Here is a 24,780-nt window from a genome sequence, read left to right on the forward strand (position 1 = left end):
AATCAAATAGCACCCAACTAGCTATAATCTTTAAGGAACTTGAGAACTAAAAATATAAACAGAGTTAGGGAATTCAAAGTTTAAATGATGTCCCCCAAATTCTAAGAAGTTCTGTGATTTGTTAGAGTATCAAACAAGCAACTCAGTGAGTACATACACGCACACGCGTGCACACACACACACACACACAATTAAACCGTTGCCATAGAGTTGATTCTGACCCATAGCAACACTATAGCGACCCTATAGGACAGAGTAGAACTGCTCCATAGGGTTTCCAAAGAGTGGCTGCTGGATTTGAACTGCCGACCTTTTGGTTAGCAACCACTGTACCAACTGAGCACAGTAGGAGCATATACTGATTGTCAAACAAGGAAAAAGGAAAACAGAAGGGGAGGATAGGTGTCAGGCATCAGGCAATACAACTTTTGAGGCAGAATTTAAGGCCCTGTGAAGGAGGCAAATGAAAAAGGGAAGAACTAGAAATTCAACCCCACCTTCTATTTATTCTTCACCTATGATCCAAACACATTTTTCTACACTGTCCACAGACAGTGTAGAAAAATTAATAAGAACAAATATTCAGTCCTAAATTCTGGCAAATGGAAGTTTACTTTAATGAGGATGAGTTCATTGCATTTTGGCGAAGACTCAATATGAAACTAATTTGGAATATTAATGATAGCAACTATCTATGTCTTTTAGTTCAAAACATAAATGATGACCCTCTCTTTGTGGTTAAAAGAAGTTGAATTGTCAGGGTTAATTGCAAAAGCCCAAATTATAAAACCAAAGACGTGTTTGTTACTTATTTACAGTTTTGCTGCAACAATAAAAATTACATGCTTCTTTTTAAAAAGTATTCATCCATCTTGTTGGTCCTGCTTAATCTCTCTGGTGTCCTATGCTGGTGTAAGAAACCAAAGGCAAAAGTATTAGTTACAAAACACAGACACAAATCACCAAATGCCATTTTTATTACGGTATCTTGATTTTATCAATAGACATTTTAAATAGGAGGCAGGCGTAGTGTTTTTCTTTCCCCATTTAAACAGTTGGCCTGTTTTTTGCTTTTGTTTTTGTTTTTCTGTCGGTCAAGGACAAAGGAACTTCCCATTGAATGCAGAGGAAGGCCCATGGGGGGAAGGTAGTTTTGCCATATGGAAAGAAGCGATCACCTGGATGACTTTAATTTGTCTCACTTCATTTTGGAGACGCAGAACATTTCTATAAACTGATAGATCAGATGGATACAACCCTTACTAAAAAAAAAAAAAAAAAACCCAGTGCCGTCACTAATTCTAAATATTGCAGACATAGCCCTTCTCTGCAGCTTCATTATTATTTTTCTCTGGGCTTAGCATTACTTTTAGGTAATCCAAGGAAAACACCAATTCCTTATGCTTCATAGAAAAAATATCCATAACAAATAAAGCTTTGTCATAATTAAGGAGCTACTTCCAAAAAAAAAAAATGCTTTGGGAGTAGCCCTTTACGTATTTACTCAATTTCTTCTTTCTCAGACTGAAACTTTTTTTTTCATAAATTAAGGTAACTCGGCATAGTCAGTTGCTCTGGAAATATAGTGCTGCCCATTTGGGACAGATCAACAAGAATCCCATTTTTCTGATGAACGGAGAAAATGCTTCTTTATCCAAATCAAGATACTAAGATTTTCCTCTATTGTATCCTTTCTAAAGGGGTCCCTGGGTGATGGAAATGGCTTGTGCTCAACTACTAACTGAGAAGTTGGTGGTTTGTACCCACCCAGTGGTACCTCAGAAGAACGGTCTGGTGATATGCTTTCATAAAGTTTACAGCCAAGAAAACCCTAAGGAGCATAGTTCTGCTCTCTAACACATGAGGTCACCATGAGACAGAATCAACTCAATGGTAACGGGTTTGGGTTTCTGGGCTTTTTTTTTTTTTTGGAATCTTTCTTATCCCAGAAGCTCACCTCTCTGAGATAGGTGTTTTGCTCAGGCATATGGGGTGGCCACCAGGAAGCCCTGAGTACCATCTTGAACACAACATCCTTTGCCCCAAGTCTCAATTGTTGGAGACTTACTCTGCTCCATGGCAATATATCTGCTGACTCCTGTAATGACTATTTCCATACCGTGATGAAAAATATCACTTTCTGGGAAATGGAGCTTAGTTATGTGCAGTTACTCCAGAAGCTAATTATGCACATTTATTTTTAGAAACTTTGAAAGGATTCATTTTTTTTTTCTTTTTGCTTCTTAGTGGTTATTACACTACCCACAGAATCTTTCAAATTTTTCTTTTGTTCTTATATTAATTAAAAATAACTCATCTCCGTGTAACAAACTACTATGACTATTTAGTATGAAAGAGTAGACTAATGACCTATCAGTATCACAAAGAAAGATAGCTCGGAAGACCATGTTTTATTTTTAAAGGGGGGCCTGCTATTAGCACACGGCATTACTTAGCAGGTTGTGTACAGGCAGCATCCCATTGTTCTAATTTAGACCATCAATAATCCCGAATTCCACAAGTAACATTTGACCCAGTGGTTCTGAGTTGCTTTTATGAAAAATTGGTCAACTAGTGCATCAAAAATCAGCCGCAGTCCTAATCAACAGTAATATTTAATATTCCTCAGGAGTATAGTTCACAGTTTGCAATTTCCTGATTCCAGGAACAGTATAGATTATGGATAAATATGTAATTAGAGTTTTAAAACACACATTAGAAAGCCTTTCTTTGGGGTTTTCAATTTTGAGTCAAATAGAAAACAAGCCTTCATAATCCGTAGCACATGCTTCAAGGTTTTCTGAATCAAAGACCCCCGAGTTAGATTTGGGGGTGCGAGCACTGGAGAATACTAAGAGAAGTACTCTCCAGGGTAGGTTATAGGAGGTACTCGTTGGTTTTACAAACTGGAAAAATAGTTGTAGCTGTTACTAGACCCTCTTCTCACCTCTGTAAACATAAAAAAACATAGGTTATGTTTTTTCTGTGCTCCGTTATTTATTATGGAATCATTTACTACCATGGAAAAATACCATGGACGTACACCAAGAACTTTCCCTATACGAATACTCATTTCTGTCTTTGACAGTTATTTCCTCACTCTTACCTTAGCATGTATACCACGTTATACTCATGGGGTTTATGCTCTTACCCCAGCTCTAGCCAATTATAATATTAGCGATCATATTGCCCATATATATATATATATATGTATATTTATAAAAGCCAAAACAAAACCATGGCCATTGGGTCGATTCTGACTCACAGTGACCCTATAAGACAGAGTAGAACTGCCCCATAGGGTTTCCAAGGAGCAGCTGGTGAATTTGAACTGCCAACATTTGGGTTAGCAGCTGAGTTCTTAACCACTGTGCCACCAGGGCTCCAGTATATATGCATTTATGTATATATATGTAAAATGCAATGAGCTTTATGCAAATGTCCATCTAAAAGCACTGTGCCATATATGCTGTTCCAAACAGAAAGACCAAGGAAATTGAACACCCTCCACTTACAAAGTGTGCTTTATTTCATAAAGGCCAGTTGAGAGTCGATGTATTACAACTGCACAGTCAATATTTCTTTACAATTAGTCAAAGAAAGAGAAGGGTTAAAAAGCAACCAGTTAGTTTAAGAAATGTTCTTTTTTAGTTCTCTTGTTCCTGGCCTAGTCTCAAGCTAGCACGTGATCCGCTGAATGCCTGCCAGCCTCTTTCTTGTTGATCCTCCGGAGACCATCTGTGCTGGGGGCATTGATTAGAGTGTGTCTGCTGGGATTACATCTTTTCTGTTGCCATGCCAACTAATCAGCTGATTTTGGTTACCACAGAAACAAAATGTCAGAGCTCACAGCATGGTAACATGAATTCAGCACAACAGAAAATGTTTTCTTAATTGGGGACCCTTTTGATTTTGGATTCCAGGTGAAAGGCGGCTTTAAAAAAAAAAAAAAAAGACAAACTTTAGATAAAGCAGCATTAATTGTATTGATTAAGAGGAAAGCACAGAATTTTTCTGAAAAGAGAAAACATTATAGGCTATGCCCATTTTTCCCCCCATTTCAGAACAAGGAATATATGTATTTTTTTCTCATGCACCTCTATTCCATTTGCTAATTGTTACATCTAAAATAAATTGCAAAGCCTTTGGTTTCCTTTAACTTCCAAGGTGGGGCAGAAGGGGGCAGAGAGGTTGCATAGGGCTTGGGAGAAGGCTGCAGGAGTAATTACTTGAAGAAGACCATCCATGACCAGAATCCTCTTCAATTCATTCTTTCGAGGAAGTCATTCTATTTTCCTTAAAGGAAACATCCAACACGGTCAACTCAGATTCAGTTCTAAGAATTGCTGTCTTGCACATGATATGCCCTGGATAAAGCTGAGTCCTTGGTTATGACTGCAGAAGGAGTCCAATATTTGTTGCAAGCTTCTATATTTTGTAGGGCTGTGACAGTTTGACTACAAGGAGGGTCCCCAACTGGTTTGCAATGTTGCAATGAACAAAGAACACAATTTCACTTGACCTTACAGGTGCTCCAATGGAGTAATTCAACAGAATGGCTACACACATGTCTTCCCATTACGAAATTCTACTCCAGGAGAAGTAAACCAGAGATTCCGCCCACCCTGGGTTTGCGGTTCATAAACACAAAACAGATAGATTAGATAATAAAGAAGCATGACATGTAACTGGGCTAATATTTGCTTAAATATCCAATAATTCCCTCTCTTTAAAAAAGAGGATAATAGCATCCAAACGCCCCTGTCCTATAGTGTCAGGATATTTCACTGTCATCGGCTGGCTGTGGTTGCCTCCTTTTGTGGAAGCCTTCACCACAGGTGGCTTCTGTTACACTAACACCCCAGGGGGGACTGTGTGGCTTAATTTCCATGCAATCCTTTTGAAAACCTTGGTAAATTAATTCCAATATGAGGGTGTGCTGGAGGGAGTGGTTCACTGACACTGAAGACTTCCGCCATTCAGTGTGCTCAATGCTCATAGCCAAGATGCCAAAAAAAAGACTCTGAAGACCACTCAACCAGGAGTATTGGGGCAAGGTGTCCAAATGCCTGAGATTACCCACAGATTCTGTTAATTGGATCAGAGGTAGAGGTCTTCACCCAGATTATCAATAATTATCTTACAGTGCTTCTAAGACCTTTGATAAAGCAAAGATGGGGAACGTTAGCAGCATCTTTCTTGAGTAGCACCTTATCACCCTTGCTAGTAATTCTCTTCTCCTGGTTTTGGTTTGTTTAAAGAAAATATTATCTTAAATTAGATTGACTACATAGAAAGCACTGAACCAGTATCTAGAACATAGTTGGAACTCAAAAAAACTGTGGACATTTGTATTGAATTTACAAAAAAAAAAAAAAGGTTAGGAAGATTTCATAGAAGTTTGATATTGTTAATCGTCTTGATGAACCACATCTTTAGAAATGAGCATATCCTCCAATTTAGTTAATTGCCATTTATGTATTTTTTTTATTTGCAGTGCAGTGATTTTCAGACTTTTGTATGCTTAATTTTATACTACAGCCTAGCCAGAAGCCCAATAGGTTAAAACATAAAATTGAAGATCCAAAAAAACAAACAAAACCCATTGCCATCCAGTTGATTGCGACTCACAGAGATCCTATAGGACAGAGTAGAGCTGCCTCATAGGGCTTTCACGATTGTAAGCCTTACAGAAGCAGACTGCCACATCTTTCTCTCCTGAAGCAGCTGATGAGTTTGAACCACCAACCTTTGGGTTAGCAGCCAAGCGCTTAACCACTGCACCAACAGGGCTCCTTAAAATTGAGTATGCTGTGGTTGGATTTAGGAAATGTTTAGGAGCTCAGAGTCCAGGTAGAGACCCAGCTTCCTCCCAGCAGAGCCCCTGAGATGCCTATCATGAACCCCTAAAAACCAAAGGTACAGCAAAATGTGGTGTTCACGGTGTGGATCACAAATGAGTGTGTTGTTTGTCACTTCCAGGTATGTACAGAAGGCAGACTGATCTTGGAGTTCACCTTTGATGATCTCATGAGAATAAAAACATGGCACTTTACCATTAGACAATACAGAGAGTTAGTCCCAAGAAGCATTCTAGCCATGCATGTAAGTAATTTAATTTCTATTTCACTTTTCTTTTTTTTTTCCTGTTTTACTCAAGGGGAAAAGCCCAGTTCTCTCTTGGTGAAAGAACTCTAGTAGTTTTCATGCTTGAGGTAATTAACTCTATATTACTGAGTTTTACCCTCAACCATTTTAATCTACAGGCTCTTTTTTTTTTTTTTGCTTTTATTTGTTTTCAAGTTTGGTGCATTGTGAGACTGTTTTTTGATACTTTATTATTTTAAACTCAAAATTGAGGTTACCTCAATAAACAGTTTGTACTTTCCTTAAATTCCATTCAGCCATTATCAAGTACTGCTCTGCCTAGGCTAATAAACCTGTTATGTATAACTGTGGAAGGAAATAAAACAAGTAAGAAAAACAGTTTCCAGTTTTGATTAGAACCATCTGATGAGAATTGGGACTTATGTACCTTAGATCTGACCTTGGGGCTGGAATTTAAGTGGAATATTTTGGGTTCTCTTGGTTTCATTTAGCCATTAATCACATCAAATTTATTGAACACCAGCTAGGTACAAGGTCTGATTTGATGTCAATTTGGATATATGTTTTAAAGGTCAGATCTGATAGGAACCAGTGAGGTACAATACCTGAAGAAAGAGCCAAAAGGCATTGACTTACTGAGGTGTGTCTAAACCACACCATGATCTTTTGGTCACCTTATATGCATTCAGAAGTTGGATAGTGAAAAAGGAAGATAGAGAAGAACTGATGTTTCAAACTGTGGTGTTGGCAAAGAATACTGAATACACTGTGGACTGCCAAAAGAATGAACATATCAGCCTTAGAAAAAATACAACCAGAATGTTCCTTAGAAACAAGGATGGCAAGACTTCAACTCGATAACTTTGAACACATCATCATTTGCTAGAAAAAGACATGTTTGGTAAAGTAGAGGGCCAATGAAAAGGAGGGAAACCCTCAATAAGATGGGTTCACACAATAGCCAAAATGGACTCAAGCATACAAGTGATCATGAAGAAGGCACAGGACTGGGCCATGCTTAGTTTTGTTATACAGAAGGTCACCATGAGTTGGAGCTGACTTAATGGCAACTAACAACAATATGGCACATGGTTGTTTAGTTGTAGGATTCTCCCCTTCCATGCGGGAGACCAGCCAATACACCTCATGGGCAGCCAGCACTCTCTGAAATAACAAAAACTAGCAATTACTGGGCACTTACTATGCCAGGCCTGGTGCTACGTATTTCATATACGTTATTATATTTAATCTTCACAGTAACTCAAATAGATAGGTTATTATTATTCCAGAGGTGGGAAATTGAGTGTCAGAGAGGTTCATTAAGTTGCCCAATATTTTCCAGCCTCATAGTGGCAGAATCAAGATTTCAACCCAGTTGGTCCTGACTCCAAAACCCAGGCTATTAAGCCAACAGCCTCCCAACTAACCAACTCCAGGCTCTCTCGGCAGGCTTTTGTCCTCAACCCTCTCATTTGGACCAGCTAACCCAGTCTTCACCCTTACCATTGACCTTGTGCTTTCTGCTGTAGCACCCATACATTCTGCTTTCTTGTTTCTAACCACTCATACTCAAGTCCTTCTCAGTTTCCAAAGCTCAGTTCAAGTCCTCTGCTCTCCTTGGAGTGGCCTGGAGTATCCACTCTCATGATACTCCTAATAGACTGAGAGGCAGCAGAGGGCAGTGGCTGGGGCCTTGGACAGTAGGGTAAGACTGCTTAGATTTGTATCCTGGATCCTATGTGACTTTGGGCAAATGACGTGGCATCTCTGTGCCTCCAGTCCCTCATCTATAAAGTGGGCACGATAATAGAGCCTGCCTCAGAGAATTGGTTTGAGAATGAAAGCAGTTAAAGTACATAAAGCATTTAGAAAAGTGGCTGGCACATAGTAGGCCCTCAGCAGGTATAGCTATTGGGCAGCAGCAGCTGCAGTAGCAGCACCGTCTTTCTATTTATTTATTATCATCACATCTTCCAAGTGAAATGCAAGCTCCTTGAACTCAGCCGTGTCTGCTTGATCAATCTCTCTAGGACCAACTCTTCCCGGCACATGGAGTTCAATAAGTATTGGTTCCATGTCCACCAAAGACCTCTTTTCAAGAAATTGACGTGAAAACTGATACAATATGGCTGTTCTCTCCTATATTATATGTGTGTATGTGTATATTCAAAGTATACATACTGGCTGGTACACGTGGTTAACATGCTTGGTTGCTAACCAAAAGGTTGGAGGATTGAGGTCATCCAGTGGCACTTTGGAAGAAAAGCCTGGTGATCTGCTTCTGAAAAATCAGCCATTGAAACCCTATGGAGCAGTTTTACAATGACACACGTGGGGTTGCCATGAGTCAGAATCAACTCAAAAGCAACTGGCTACTACTGCCTGTACGTATGTATGTGTGTAAGTCTCTATGAGTCAGAGTCGACAGCAATGGGTTTGGTTTTTGTTTGGTTACGTATAAGTGTACACACACAAAGCTAGTTGGTAGTATCACCGTGAGAAAAACTGAGTATAAAAAAATCAAAGCCATTGCTGTCGAATTGATTCCCACTGATAGCAAGCCCGTAGGACAGAGTAGAAATGTCCCATATGATTTCCTATGCTGTAAATCTTTACAGAAGCAGATTGCCACATCCTTCTCGCGTAAAGCGGCTGGTGGGTTTGAACCACCGACCTTCCAGTTAACAGCTGAGCACTTAACCACTGTGCCACCAGGGATCCTTGAGAAAAATTAAGTATAGAAAAGAATAAATAAAAGTGTGCTAGTATCACTAAGATAGTCTCATGAACATGAATGCAGAAATGGAGAGAAAGGGATATTTACTTATGTTTCCCTCTATTTAGCACCAATTTGCCTCTGTTGTTGTTGTTAGTTGCCATCACATCAATTCTGACTCCTGGTGACCCCACATGTGCAGGGCAGAGCTGCTTCATAGGGTTTTCAAGGCTGTGACCTTTCAAAAGCAGATCTCGAGGCCTGTCTTCCAGGGTGCCTCAGGGTGGGTTTGAACAACCAACCTTTCAGTTAGCAGTCCAACTCTTAACCATTTGCCCCACCCAGGGACTCCAACTTGCTTACACCAACTGACAAAGACAGAAAGGGAAACAGAAAGAAGGACCATCAACCAAGAGGCTCATTTTAAAATGGAATCCAGAAACGGTTTTCATTTTTTCTTGCCGTACAGAACATTTAGGGTGGTCCATGGAGCTGAGCACCCCTTTCTTAAATGTAGCTGATATTCTGGAAATTGTGATGCTTACCCTTACTGTCCTGCTGGAGAAAACCACCAAGGACATCAATATCTAGTCACAGTTAATGGGGAGAAGAGTTAGAATTCTCAAAAAGTATATATATATGTATATATATATACACACACATATACATATGCATATACGTATACACATACATATACATGGAAATCCTGGTGGCATACTGGTTAAGTGCTATGGCTGCTAACCAGAGGTTGGCAGTTCGAATCCACCAGGTACTTCTTGGAAACCCTGTGGGGCAGTTCTACTCTGTCCCGAAGGGTCACTATGAGTCAATTGACTCAACAGCAATGTGTTTGGTTGGGTTTATACGTATATTTTCATAGCACTTGCAAAGTTTTCAAATACAATCCTCAACTCCAAGCTGTTAAAAACAACAGTACTATCAGTATCACTGAAAAAGAGGAAGATTCTCAATGAGATGGCTTGACACAGTGGCTGCAACGATGGGCTCAAGCACAGCAATGGGTGTGAGGATGGTGCAGGACTGGACAGAGTTTCGTTCTGTTGTGCGTAGGGTTGCTGTGAGTCAGAATCGACTCTGCAGCACCTAATGACAACATCATCAGGACAGGAAACCAAAGCCAGCTCTAAAGCACATTCCTGCCCTCTTTCGTGAGTGACATCTGAGCCCAATGTCTCTGGGTTTGACTTAATGACCCTGAAGACATAGTCCCAGAGCATCTGAGAGAGAAAATGAAGCCATTTTTCCCCAGAACTGAGACCACAGCTGAGTCAGTTTGGTTTTTCTGGACAATGGGCCTTACACAATTGTTTGAACATTTCCTCGAGTGTTACATATGAGTGTCTTCAAAACATAAATTAATTCATCTGAAGCAACCAGCCCTCGGCCAATAGTTGGCAATGATGTGATTGCATTTCTCAGCAGCTGGAACACAGTCTGAGATTTTCTTGGGACCGTCTTACTGGGGTAAATAGGTGATTTTTTTTCCCCTTCTCTTTAGGCACAAGATCCTCAGGTCCTGGATCAGCTGTCCAAAAACATCACCAGGATGGGGCTAACAAATTTTACCCTCAACTACCTCAGGGTAAGACCAAGTTGAATGATTATCTTTCCTGGTGAGTTGGAAAAATATTTGAGTGGTTTCTCTGCCTCTTGAACCAAGAAGTTAAAATGGGGTGATATAGCACAATACGTATGTACTCTACTAGGGTGGGTGTGGCTGTGTGTGCACGTGCGTGTATATGCACATTCAACGAAGATGGAGTTTCATTAGCAAAACTTCAAACATAGACTTTGTCAGGCTGAGCATTCTCTCTACATTGATATGACTCTCAGAATTAAGTATTCAAAGGCTAGAAATGTCCCTGTTTCGTAAAATACTTCGGCACTACTTCCTTTCTGGTGGCGGTAAGTTCGTAAGTTGGCCTTATTGACTTCACTGCCTCTGGATCTTCACCCAGGGACCTGTGACCCCTGAGGAGAACTTGTGTGCCCCCTAGAAACAGCCATGACTATAGAGCCTCCTCGAGGAATTCCACCCCAGAGCTGCAACACTGCTAAGGCTCCTTAAGGACTCTCTGTTAGCATAAAATGGAATTTTCTGGTTTGGATATAGTCAGATTTCATTTTTAAAAAGTAAGAGTTTTAGGCAAAATTTCCGACCTATGTAATAGTCGTAGCCTCCGTATTTGGTCTAAAAGGATCTTGTGTATCCCATGGGTTTTTAGAATGGAATTGCAGTAGTTGAGATGCAAGTGGAGGACATGGCTTTATTCATAAAGCAAGCATCGCGCCCCAGAATTAACAAGAAGGCAGTGGCCACATTCCGTATTCCTTTGCCTCTGAGACGCTGAGTTCCTTCAGTATATGGCACCTCACTTCCCCGGGGCCTCTTTTCCCCATCTTAAGGTTTATCCTATCGCGTCTTTATCCTTTAGTGCGGCCCAGGATTGTGGATTTTGTTTTATATTCACAGTTCTCTATGTGTAGCCCTTTTGCACATGTTGAAATGCCGAACTGCTTTAGCCAAGCTTGCTCTTTATGAATTAAGAATGATTCAGGCAGGTTCTTCCATGTCATTCAATCATTCAACAGTGAATCCTGAGCTGATGCAATGTGCAAAGCATTGGACTGAACGCTGGGGATTTAAAGACATCAGTCACAGGACCTGACATCAAGAAACCCCCTCCTATGAGGGGCAGATGCACAAAGAACTAATTATATACAGAATAATGCATACCATGATAGAGGTTTCCAGAAGGAATCATGGGAGAACAACACAGAGACACCTCACAGGAATCAGTCACAGAAGGTGTTGTGGATTATGTTGTGTCCCCCCACAATGTGTATCAACTTGGCTAGGCCATGATTCCTAGTATTGTATTGCTCCCCACCATTTTGTCATCTGCTGTGATTTTCCTTTGTGTTGTAAATTCTAACCTCTATGATGTTAATGAGGTAGGATTAGAGGCAGTTATGTTAATGAGACAGGACTCAATCTACAGGATTAGATTGTATCTTGAGTCAATTTCTTTTGAGATAAAAAAGAGAGAAGCTGGCGGAGGGGAAAGGGACCGCATATCACCAAGAAAGCAGCACAAGGCAGGAGTCCTTCGGACCCAGGGTTCTTGTGCTGAGACTCCTAGACCAAGAGAAGATTGATGACAATGACCTTCCCCCAGAACTGACAGAGAAAACATTCCCCAGGAGTAGGCACCATGAATTTAGACTTCGAGTTTCCTAGACTGTGAGAGAATAAATTGCTGTTCATTAAGGCCACCCACTTGTGGTATTTCTGTTACAGCAGAATTAGATAGCTAAGACAATAGGCTTCGTGGAGGAGAACGTGCTTGAATTGAGTGTTAAGGAATGGACAAAAGCAAACCAGAGGAAGAGGGCAAGAAGGAAGTTTCCATCAGATGTCACGTTGTTCCTGCTTGCCATGTATTAGGCAGTCAGTATAAGTCACTGGCTCCTGCATTCGCATTGCCAAAAGTAATATCAGCTCCTTGCGGGGTTTAAGTGCACAGATTAGATGAGGCAATCCACGTAAGGGGCATAGCACAGTGCCTGGAGAGAGAAAGTGCCTAGTAAATGTTTGTTGTCATAGTTTATTGCACATCTATTACGTGCCAATTGTTGCTCTATGTGCCGCTTTGAGCAGGATGGAGTTTGGTTCTCTTCTTTCAGTCTGGGTCTGCTCTACCCTACTTTATTTCCCAACCTGGTTCAGCAGCAGGTTGACTTTCTTGCCTCCATTTCTTCCTTTGTTCACTCATTCATTCACTTATTCATCTATTGACTAGTTTATGACACTTTAATTGAGCCCAGTCTATACTCCTGGCAATGTGAGCCCCGGTAGCGAAATGGTTAAACGCTGGGCTATCAACTGAAAGGTCAGCGGTTCAAACCCACCAGCTGTTCCACAGAAGAAAAGACCTAGGGATCTGCTTCCGTAAAGATTATAGCCTAGGAAACCTTATGGGGCAGTTCTCCTCTGTCATAAAGGGTCACCGTGAGTAGCAATCAGTGCTATGCCATGCCACAATCATATTCCTGGCAATGCGCCAGATGCCGGGCCCTCCTCATGGAGATGAGGCCTCATCCTCAGGGTGGCACTCATAAGCAGGTTTTCGAGACACGTGAGGTATAAAAAAAGCTAAATCCATGGCCGTTGAGTCAATTTGAACTCATGATGACCCCGTGTGTTAAGGTAGAACTACTCCATAGGGTTTTCTTGGCTGTAGTCTTTACAAAGGAGACCTGGTTGCACAGTTGTTAAGCACTCAGCTCCTAACCGAAAGGTCAGCAGTTTCAGCCTCCTAGCGGCACCACAGGAAAAAGACCTGAAGGTCTGCACCAGTAAGCATCACAGTCCAGAAAGCCCTATGGGGCAGTTCTACTCAGTCACATGGAGTCGCTACGAGTCAAAATTGACTCGACAGTACCTACGACAACAATCTTTATGGAAGCAGATTGCCAGGCTATTCTTCTGCTGCATCATTGGATGGGTTCAAACTGCCAACCTTTAAGTTAGTAGCCAGGCACAAACTGTTTGTGCCACCCAGGGATGTCAGGTGGGGTGCCCAACCAAAACCAAGCCCACTGCCATTGAGTTGATTCTGACTCATAGCGACCCTACCGGACAGAGTAGAACTGCTCCATAGAGTTTCCAAGGAGCGTCTGGTGGATTCGAACTGCAGACCTTTTGGTTAGCAGCCGTAGCTCTTAACCACAGCACCACCAGGGTTTCTAGTTAGCTGCAATTCCAGTGAGGTGTGCTGAAATGGAGGGACACATAAGGCCCAGGAGAGCCTAGGGCAGGACCCTTGGAACTCAGGTAATGGGGTCAGGATAAAAGTGACACTTCCCAGCAGTAGCTCCTTGAGACAGCCATGGGCCACTTGACAGGTCATAGTTGAGCAGAATCTCAAACTCAGTGCCCCAAGCCAGTGCACAAGGGCTCCCATGCTCCAACCTCACCTGATGAGTGATCACTAAAAATAACCAACAAAGATGAGTCCTTCAGTTTAGAGCTGGGATTTCAGAGTCCCCCAGGAATCTTGTCATCTAGTGTTTGCATGACAGTTGAGCAATCACAAGATATGTTCACTACTAAAATTGCCTTAACCTGAAGCTCCCCATCCATCTGAGGAGCCAGCCTTTGCCTTGAGCCTCAGAAGGTCATCATCTTGGCATTGTTCCAATAGAGTTCATGAGAAGCTTCCATAACCACTCCCAGTACCAGAAAAGAAGTCAGACAGGTCTGTTGCAAAATATTAATTCAGAAAGTAAGCAATTACAGTCATCTAGCAGTGTCAAAACGAGTTCATTTATTCCCCTGAAATTCTGAGTCATCAGAGGATATGCAGAGTTGACCTAAGGCAGCTGTCCACATCGAAGGGAGGACCAGGTGAGACACAGCAGCCAGCCGGGCTTTGGATGTTATCATCGAATGCAGCGGATGCAGCTCAACTCGGGTGCTTGCCTGCTAGCACTTTGGCGGAAGCTCTGTGACCCGATGCATTTCAAGTGACGATAAGAACCGCTGTTGTCATTTGACTTGCTTTGTCAAATTACCCGCATTCCCTCCTGCTGCCTTGCGGCATAACAAGATTGGAGGTACACTATGCCGAGAGGTGAAAATGTGTCCGACTACAATAATGGGTGACTGGCCCTTCCCAGGGGAGGTGTGGCTGGAGTCACTAAGTGAGGATCATGCTCTGACGAGGTGCCATCTCACTTCCTTCAGCGGCCATCTCAGTGACCTGTGGGGTACCAGGGCTTGCTGATTGAGTCATGCTGCTTGTAGCTATGTGGGCTGGGCTTGGAGCAAGCCTAGAGAGCAAGGAAGTCATTACATCATGGTTGGGTGGCAAAAATGGCTAAGCACTCAACTAATAGCTGAAAGATCAGTGATTTGAACACACTCAGAGGCACCTCGGAAGACAGACCTGGCGATCTACTTCTGAAAGGCCACAGCCTTGAAAACCCTATGTTGCCATTCTGCTCTGCACCCATGGGATCACCGTGAGTCGCAATCAACTTGACAGCAACTAACAACACCAAGAAGCTTTTCCAGAAATTGAGTGGCGTGTTTCACCACACGTGGGGGCTGTTTTATAGGGGCTGTTTTATGGTGCAGAATGGTGTGCTTCCTGCCCACTCTTGGTACAGTCTGGTGATGGAGCCAGAGGCTGAGAATGGTGTGTTGTTTTTATGTCGTTCTTAGGTGCCATTGAGTTGGTTCCAACGCACAGCGACCCCATGTGACAGAGTAGAAATGTCCCATCGGATTTTCTTGGCTGTAACTTTTACGAGAGTGGACCCCCAGGTCTTTCTCCTGTAGAGCAGCTGCGTGGGTTCGAACTGCCAACCTTTGGATTAGCAGCCGAGCACTTATCTATTGCTCCATAAGGGCTACTTAGAATGGCAGGAGGTCCTAGGAATTCAGGACTGTGTTCTTCTTTTCCATATGTGTTGGAAAGCAGCTGCTTTGTTGACTCTCTGGCATTTCATGATGCCAAACTACACCAGTAAGCAGGGTTTGACTGGCATTCAGTCATCCAAGACAATGACACTTGAATGTCACTTGACTGTGGTGCCTTGTCAATTCCCACTAGATTCACTTCCCCTTTTATTCATACTTCATTTCACTAGCATTGATTACACCCTTCCTTTGTGCCAAGTCTCCACCCTCAAGGTGACAAAGAAAAGCAAGTAGGGGTTGGGAGAGGAATCTGTACTGGGTACAGTGACAAACAGAATACTCACAAACACTTACCAAGCACTTACTATGTGTCAGGGGGCACTGGTGGTTCAGTGGTAGAATCCTTGCCTTCTTTGCGGAAGACCCAGGTTCAATTCCCAGCCAGTGTACCTCATGCACAGCCACCACCCGTCTGTCATTGGAGGCTTGTGTGTTGCTATTGATGCTCAATGAATTTCAGCAGAACTTCCAGTCTAAGATGGACCGGGAGGAAAGGCCTGGTGATGATGTACTTTCAAAAACCAACCAGTGAAAACCCTATAAATTACAACAGTCTTAATCTGCAAAGAACCCATCATGGGGATAGTCCAAGACTGGGCAGCATTTTGTTTCATCGTGCACGAGATCACCACGAGTTGGGGGCCGACTCGATGGCAGCCCACAACAATAACCCTCAGCTGGGGACCTCAAGTCATCCCAGACTCTCTCTGCTGTCCTCATACTCTGAGGCTGCCCTGATTCTTTTTAGTTTCAGCAGCAGGTGACTTTGATTTGACTTGGTATGCTAGTCAATCGCTCTGCTTTATCTTGCCTTCTTGTCTGGGCACTCGAGGCCCCTCATGATCTAGCCTCTGTCTGATTTTCTATATATCATTTCCCATCTTGCACCCTGTTCTGTAGCCACACGAACCACTTGAAGCTTCCCAAATTGGCCATGCTCTCTTACCTCCATACCTTTTCCCAGTACGACTCACTGCCTGGAACACTATTAGTGCCCTTCTCTTCCCCACCCAATTTTACAAGGCTAAATTTTTCTCATTCTTCAGGGCTCATTTGTTCATCACCTCCTCTGAAAAGCTTTCTCTGACTCTTGGTGAAGCTAGATGCCACTGCCCAGTGGTCTTAGAGCTCTCCAGACATGGTCTCCTGCTTAGCTCTTGATAGACGCTTGTTATGGGTTTTGTGTCCCCAAAAAAGATATGTTCAATTACTAATCCCCAGTACCAGTAAAATAGTCTTTGCAGGTGTGATTAGTTAACATGAGGTTAGTTAACATGAGGTTATACCAGAGTAGGATGGGCCCTACTCCAACATGTCTGATGTCCTTATAAAAAAGAGGAGAGACGCAAAGACAGATGAGGCATAGGGGGAAGGCTGTGTGAAGACTGAGCCAGAAATGGGAATGATGCATCTATAAGCCAAGGATTGCTGACAACCACCAGAAGCCAGAAGAAACAAGGAAGGATTCCTTCCCTGGAGCCTTTTGAGAGACCATGACCCTGCAGACACCTTGATTTCGGACTTCCAGCCTCCAGAACTGTGGGAGAATAAATGCTGTTGTTTTAAGCCACCCAGTCCGCAGCATTTTGTCATGGCAGCCTTAGGAGACCAATACAGCTCTATGTACAGTTGTCTCTCCACTTTGTCTCTCTCCTGCACTAGACTGTCAGCAACCTGAAGACAGATCCATTTTCTTATATTCTGAAAGCCTCACAATGCCTAAAACCAAAAAAATAAAAACCATTGCCATCAAGTCTACTCCAGCTTATAGCAACTCTATAGGACAGAGTAGAACTGCCCCCATAGAGTTTCCAAGGAGCACCTGGTGGACTGAAACTGACAACTTTTTGGTTAGCAGCTGTAGCTCTTAACCACTATGCCACCAGGGATTCCTCACAAGGCCTAACAACCCACTGCCGTCAAGTCGATTCCGACTCATAGCGACCCTATAGGACGGAGTAGAACTGCCCCACAGAGTTTCCGAGGAGCACCTGGCGGATTCGAACTGCTGACCTCTTGGTTAGGAGCCATCGCACCTAACCACGACACCACCAGTGTTCCCTCACAAGGCCTAGATCACTATAAAATCCATTGCCATCAAGTTGATTCCGACTCATAGCAACCCCCTATAAGACAGAGTAGAACTGCCCCATAGGTTTCCAAGGAGTGGCTGATGGATTTCGGTTAGCACTCAGTAAATGTCTCTTGAATGGATGGAGAGGTGGTTGGAGATTTGTTAAATGGAAGACTACCTTTTGAATGAGACAAAGAACTCAAATAGAGCTAAGATCAATTCACATGCCCTACAGCATCCAGGAAAAAAAAAAAATATATGTGGGATTCATTTTCAAAGTCACTGCCTAGAACCTCACCGTGACATCTAAGAGGCAGAAGAGTTGAATGCATGGAGGATATGAAACAAAACACAGTGTGGGCCTCTAGATCTCTCTACTATGCAAACTGCCACTTAAATACTCAAAGTTTCCAATGTCAAATTTTCATTCTAATACCACTACTTCCACTTGCTTTCAATCAGTACAGTATTTAATTTTTACCCGAAATGTCATTAGCCCTTTTCATTATTTCGGAAATGCATTCTTGCAAGTCTTAAGGGTAAAATTTTTAATCAGCGATTATTTTTACCTGTTTCCTTTAGCCAGATTTTCTTGATGCAGGGACACATAAACCTTTTTTAAATCATTACGTTGAACACAACTTTAAAGCATCTTATCATCCTGTATCCCAGCCAAAAGATATTTTCTTTGTCTTTTACTCATCATCCATACATATGCATAATTTCCCTATAGATGTAATCAATACACATACAAGTCCTTAATGTTATTTGGTAAACACATTCACGTGTTTCTACATAGTCATCATATGAACCGTTTCTAATAGCTGCAAGTATTCATTCCAGTGCAGCGATACGACAAGGTTTAATCATTTCTCTAAGGTTGAGCATCAAAGTCATGTTCAAGTTTCCACTGTCCTTAATACTCTGGTAAACACCTTGGTGGCAGCAATGGTGGTTCAGAGGTAGGATTCTCGCCTTCCACACGGGAGACCCCGGCTTCATCTCCAGCCTGTGCACCTTAAGTGCAGCCACCACCCATCCGTCAGTGGAGGCTTGAGTGTTGCTATGATGCAGAACAGGTTTCAGTGGAGCTGTTAGACTAAGTCAGACGAGAAAGAAAGGCCTGACGATCAGCTTTTGAAAATCAGCCAGTGAAAATCTCCTGGATCACAGCCATCTGATGCTGTTGTGCATGGGTCCACCTCAAGTGGGGGGCTGACTCGACAGCAGCTACAACAATGACAAACACCTTTGTCATGTCTCACTCTTAGCAGTGTTCCCTGCCAATGGAAGGCTGGAAGGTGGAGACCACATGGGCAGAAAAAGAAACATGCTTCAGATTCAGAGAAATGAGGCTTCAAATCTTAACTCTTCCTTTACTACCTTTATGGCCTTGAGCATGAGCCCTTCTGAACCCCACTGTCCTCATCCAAAAATTAGAAATAATAATACCGCTCACAAGGTTGACTGGAGGGTTCAATGAGCTACAGTTACTAAGAGTCTGGTGCACCAAAAAAAAAAAAAAAAAAAAGGAACGTAATAAATCCTGCCTTCCCCTGGACCACGCAAGAGCGGTGGAGCAGGGCCCAACCTCTACTTCCGCCACTTACTTTTTAAACATTGAACAAACGCCTTAATTTCTGAGTGCTTCCATTTCTCCTGGGTGAATAATTATGTGCATTGTTAATTGAAGCTACTACATCACAGGTGAGGATTAAAATGGTAATGCCTGTGAAGAGCACTTTATAAACTCTACTACATCAGGAAGCCAAGTACCTCTCATCCCGTTTATCATCTCCCACAGACTGGCCGTGCCTTTGAATTCTATGCTGAGATTCTGAAGCCATATGTAAGATCAGAAAAGAGGTGGGATGATTGATTAATACTGTCAGTCAAGGAGTAACAGGAGGGAATTTGGGTATAAATTTGTCACCTGTGCTCGAACACAAATGTTACTGCAAATGTATAATCATTATCCTCCAATATTTTCAATACTGAAGCAATGATGCTTCAGTGGTAGAATCCTTGCCTTCTATGCAGGAGAACCCTGGTGGCATAGTGGTTAAGAGCTATGTCTGCTAACCTAAAGGTTGGTGGTTCAAATCCACCAGGTGCTCCTTGGAAACCTTATGGGCAGTTCTACTTTGACCTATAGCGTTGCTATGAGTTGGAATCGACTCTACAGCAATGGGTTTGGTTTTGGCTATGCAGGGGAACCAGGTTCGATTCCCAGCCAACGCACCTCATGTGCAGCACCACCCATCTATCAGTGGAGGCTTGCGTGTTGCTGTGGTACTGAACAGGTTGCAGAGAAGCTTCCAGGCTAAGATGAACTAGGAAGAAAGGCCTGGAAGTCTACTTCTGACAATCAGCCAGTGAAAACCCTGTGGATCCCAAGGATCCTATCCGCAATCAATCATTCCTTGTTCATGGGGTTGCCATGAGTTGGGGGCTGACTCAATGGCAGATAATGATAAAAACAAATTTTCGATACTATCTACAGGCTTTTGTTTGTTTCTGTGTTATGTATGTCTAACTCTTCAAATAAGCATTTGGGTTTCACAGTAACGGGATTTGAAACCATACCTTTAATTTCCCAACTGAATGGAGATTTTTGTTGTTGTTGTTGCTGTGCTTTAAAGAACATTGGTCCCTGCATGTAGCCTCCACTGATAACAACATGAGCGTAGTCCAGTGCCTGGAAGAATCGGGCAGTTAGCTTCAGAAAATGACCCCCAGCAGAATGACACAAAGTGAGTGTGAAGCTGCATCAGCATTTGGAAGTCTGCCAAGGTTTTTAGTTTTGATTTTTGTCAGGCTTGGACTCCCAGCCCAGATATTTTCCTTGGCCTAATGACAAGAGGAAGGATTCCTATCAAATCCCCTTTCCCACCTAAATGCCAAGTCAAGCCTGAGGGTGGAACAAAAGTCCCTACTCAGCCATCGAGATGAACCAGTGGTCACAGTTATTGTGGTGAGCTGGGCTGGGATCAGGACAGACCCTTCACGAGTTCACAAAGGAAGGCAGTTAACAAATCCTTATTAAGCACTGATGTTCTGGGGAAGCAGAAAGTACATCAGCCAACCTCCGGTGCCTCACAAGTGCCCAGCACATGCTAGACCGCAAAAGGCTTACAGCATAAAGTATGTTATTTAAACTGTGGCTCGAGGATCATTGCAAGCTTGCAAACTATTTGCTACTAGTCTGTGATAAGTCAGAAAATGAGAATAAGAACTTTAAAACTTTTACAGCAATTGGGCATTGCTAGGACTTCCAAGGGTGTGACCAGTGAGCACATCCTTGTGACTGTGATACAGAGCAGTTCAGGAGTAATGGAACTGGCATGGTGAGTTACATGGGGTATGACCCGCCCCCTAGTCAAATGTGGGAGGAACACTCGTCACAGATAGTTGGAAGAGCGCTGGCATAATGCGCTGTGGCAGGAATCTGATTCAGAAGGAACGTATGGCTTCTCCGGAAACTTTCCAGAATAATGATTATCATAACACCATTAATTTTTTAAGGAAGCTGTATATGTTCCCAGTCCTAATGATAAGATAGTTATCAGTATCCCCATTAACAGACAAAAATCCGTCAGTCCCTAAGGTCCCAAAGCCAGTCCAGGGCAGCAGTGTTTTCCCTAACTCAGGTGTGGCTGAAGCCACTGCACCATCCCACTGTTGGGAGGACAGCTGGTTCCTTGGCATAAGTCTGGGGAGTGGGGTGGTGCTTTGCAGGAAGTGGGGATCGCTCTCAGAGCTCATGCTGGCTTTTCTGTTCTTTCTCAGAGAAAGGCCCCATCTGAGAGGAGGCAGAGGGCTCTTCTGAGCCATGGGAATGCTCACACACAGAATGATTAAAACCAGAACACCCGAAGGGTGCTTTTAATTGCATTTGGACATAGAAAACTAGAACATATGACTACATGATAAGGAAATTAAAGCAGTTAACTATTAAAGAAGGGAAAAGAACATACCTGTAAATCCCTACCCGTTGCTATCGAGTCGATTCCGACACATAACGACCTTATAGGACAGAGTAGAATTGCCCCATAGGGCTTCCAAGGAGCAGCCGGCAGATTTGAACTGCTGACCTCTTGGTTAGCATCCATAGCTCTTAACCACTATGCCATCAAGGTTCTCACATAACATACAGTCATTGCAAAAAAAAAAAAAATTTCTTCCCATCGAGTCAATTTCAACTCATAGTGAGCCCACGTGACAGTAAAATGACATAGAGTTCCCTGGACTGAAACCTTTACAGAAGCAAATTGCCAAGTCTTTTCTCCTATGGAGCTGTTGTTGGATTCGAACTACTGACCTTTCAGTTAGCAGCCAAGTGCTTAACCACTATGCCACCAAAGCTCCTTACAGATATCCAGTGCCTAGAAATCAGGCCAGATAGAATGGTTACCAGAGCATTTATATGTATGCATGTGTGTGTGTGTGTGTGTGTGTGTAGTATATATACATAGATAAATCCAAAATCCATTGCCATCCAGTCGATTGTGACTCATAGGGACCCTGTAGGACAGAGTGGACATACATATAAATACATATATATGTAGTAGACTCCATATACATACACATATGTATATAAAACCCATTGCCATCAAGTCAACTCTGACTCAGTGACCCTACAGGACAGAGGAGAACTGCCCCATAGGGTTTCCAAGGAGCGCCTAGTGGATTAGAACTGCCTACCTTTTTGGTTAGCAACCATAGCTCTTAAGTACTAGGTCACCAGAGTTTCCATATATATATGTATACACACACACACATATATGTATATATATACACACACACTCACACACACACAAACAGTTAACCAGCTCGGCTGCTTGCCAACTAAAAGATTGGAGACTGGAGCCCACCCAGTGTCACCTCAGAAGAAAGGCCTGATGACTTACTTCTGAAAAACCAACCATTGGAAACCCTGTGAAGCACAGCTCGACCTTGTCACACGTGGGGTCCCTATGAGTCGGAGTGAACTCAACAGCAACTGGCTACTGGCTTTATATACACATATATATCCAGACATAAACTCTTTTTTTATATATCCAAACCAACAAAAACAGTATTTTAGCAGAGCAGCCCTCACTGAAAACAATTTTGGACCCATGGATGCTTCCAGAATTCTTGGCCTTGAAAGTACAAATAGGGCCTGGATTAAAGAAAGTAATTTCCCAGTCTCAGTCGCCAGAAAAAGAGAAGGAAATGGTTGTTTAACAAGACACTGAAAATCAAGGGAGATGGTGAGGCGGGAAATTGGCCGTCGTGGGAAACAAGCTGAGGGATTGCAAAGTTAAGGGCAAGATAGAGCCCAGAGTTAAATTCTCCTTGGAAATAGCCTTCTTAATTGTCTAGAGTGGGTAAAAAAAAAAAAATGTGTATGAGGGAAAAGAAGGTCAGGAGGAGGGTGCAGGGGAGAGCCGTTTGAATTTATTTTAATTTAAGAGCGTATGCAGGGAATGAGCCTGGAATTCAGAATCAGGACTGGGCTAGTAATTTCACTGCTTAGTTTTGAGACTCAAAATCTTTCTCTGTGCCCAGTTGGCTTCTGGCTACTCTTTAACTTTGAACAGGCCCTATCATGCTGTACAAAAAAGATTCAAATTCTTTAGAGATGGCAATTTCTATTGGATTGTATGGCCTCATCCCCTGTCCGTAGCAGAGTTTAAGAAACATAAAAACAACAACAACCCGCTGCTTTCAAGTTGATTCAAACTCATGACAACCCCATGTGTTACAGAGTAGAACTACTCCATAGAGTTTTCTTGGCTGTAATCTTAATGAAAAAGGATCCTGGTGGCACAGAGGTTAAGCACTTGGCTGCTAACCAAAAGATCGGCAGGTCGAACTCACCGGCCACTCCACGGGAGAAAGATGTTTCAGTCTGCTTCTGTAAAGATTATAGCCTTAGAAACCCTATGGAGCAGTTCTACGCTGTCCTATAAAAAAAATAGGGTAGCTATTAGTCAGAATTGACTCAATGGCAAGGGTTTTTTTGGTAATCTTTATGGGAGATCACCAGGCCTTTCTTCCATGGCGCCGCTAGGTGAGTTCAAACAGCCAGCCTTTAGGTTAGTATTTGAACGTGAACTGTTTGTGCCACCCCGAGACCTTTTGAGAAACATAACAGGTAGACAATAAGCAAATATGTGTAAAGGGGGAGGACAGATGAGGTTAAAGTCTCCAGTCTTGATCTAAACAATGAGATTTGGAATAGCTTTAAATGTGTACCGTAAATAAGAGGAAATAAAAGAAAAATTTAATATGTCCAACATACACCTACCAAAGGGGAAGGGAGGGCAGTGAACTGGTATTGTTGAGTGCCAAGACACTGGGGCAAGACATGAACTTGATTTTATTTAATACTCTCATCAAGTTTGGGAGATATAAATGCCACAGTTCTACAGAAGAAACTGAAGCTCATATGATGTCACTCAGCTGGCAAATAGCCAGGCAGGAATTTCACCCCACATTGATCTGACTCTCTTACCAGCGGAGCATGGTGCAGAAATGATGACCAAGATGTGCCTGACTGAAACCATGGTCTTTTCAAATGCCTCATATACATGCGAAAGCAAGACACTGAGAAAAGAAGACAGGAGAAAAGTAGAGGCATCTGAATTGTGGTGCTGGTGAAGAATATTGAATATACCATGGCCTGCCAGAAGAACAAACAAATCAGTCTTAGAAGAAACAAAACCAGCACTCCTTAGAAGTGAGGATGGTGAGATTTTTGCTCGCTTCCTTTGGACATATCATCAGGAAATATCAATCGTTAGAAAAGGACATTGTCTGGCAAAGCAGAGGGCCAGAGAAAATAAGGGAATCCCTCAATGAGATGAATTGGCACAGCAGCCACACCACTGGGCTCAAATATGCCAACAATCACAAAGACAGTACAGGACAGGACAGCACTTTATTCTGTTATACGTAAGGTTGCATCAGTCGAAGGCAATTTGACGGCAATAAATAATAAGAGTTGAAGAACTAGATAAAGCCAGCTATTTCCACTGAGATGATCAGGCTTTTTTGCCAAATTGTCAACAACTGCATCAAGACATAATGACTCGAGAAATTCAATCCTGGCTTGAATTTCTGGCGTTTCCCTGCTTTTGAATGATTTTCAGCAAAATTTTACTCACATGTGATATTAATGATATTGTGTGATAATTTCCGCATTTGGTTGGATCACCTTCCTTTGGAATAAGGATAAATATGGATCTCTTCTAGTTTTTTCTAGTTAGTTGGCAAAGTAGTTGTCTTCCAAATTTCCTGGCATAGACGAGTGAGCGCTTCCAGCACTGCATCCGTTTGTTGAAACATCTCAGTTGGTATTCTGTTAATTCCTGAAGCCCTATTTTC

The 24,780-nt window shown here is 42.5% G+C and overlaps 1 protein-coding gene across 7 annotated transcripts in view; it reads left to right on the plus strand.

Annotated features, from left to right (window-relative positions):
• Positions 1-24,780, plus strand: part of LDB2 (LIM domain binding 2) — a 486,610-nt gene that overhangs the window by 388,287 nt on the left and 73,543 nt on the right. For all 7 annotated transcript variants that reach the window (XM_010591377.3, XM_023549741.2, XM_010591378.2 and 4 more), the window contains exons 4-5: positions 5,983-6,105; positions 10,344-10,427. In XM_010591377.3, the coding sequence (XP_010589679.1) occupies positions 5,983-6,105; positions 10,344-10,427 (207 nt within the window). The remainder of the gene's footprint in view (positions 1-5,982; positions 6,106-10,343; positions 10,428-24,780) is intronic.

The sequence above is a fragment of the Loxodonta africana genome, chromosome 5 (genome assembly GCF_030014295.1).
Source record: "Loxodonta africana isolate mLoxAfr1 chromosome 5, mLoxAfr1.hap2, whole genome shotgun sequence".
In the NCBI taxonomy this organism is placed as follows: Eukaryota; Metazoa; Chordata; class Mammalia; order Proboscidea; family Elephantidae; genus Loxodonta; species Loxodonta africana.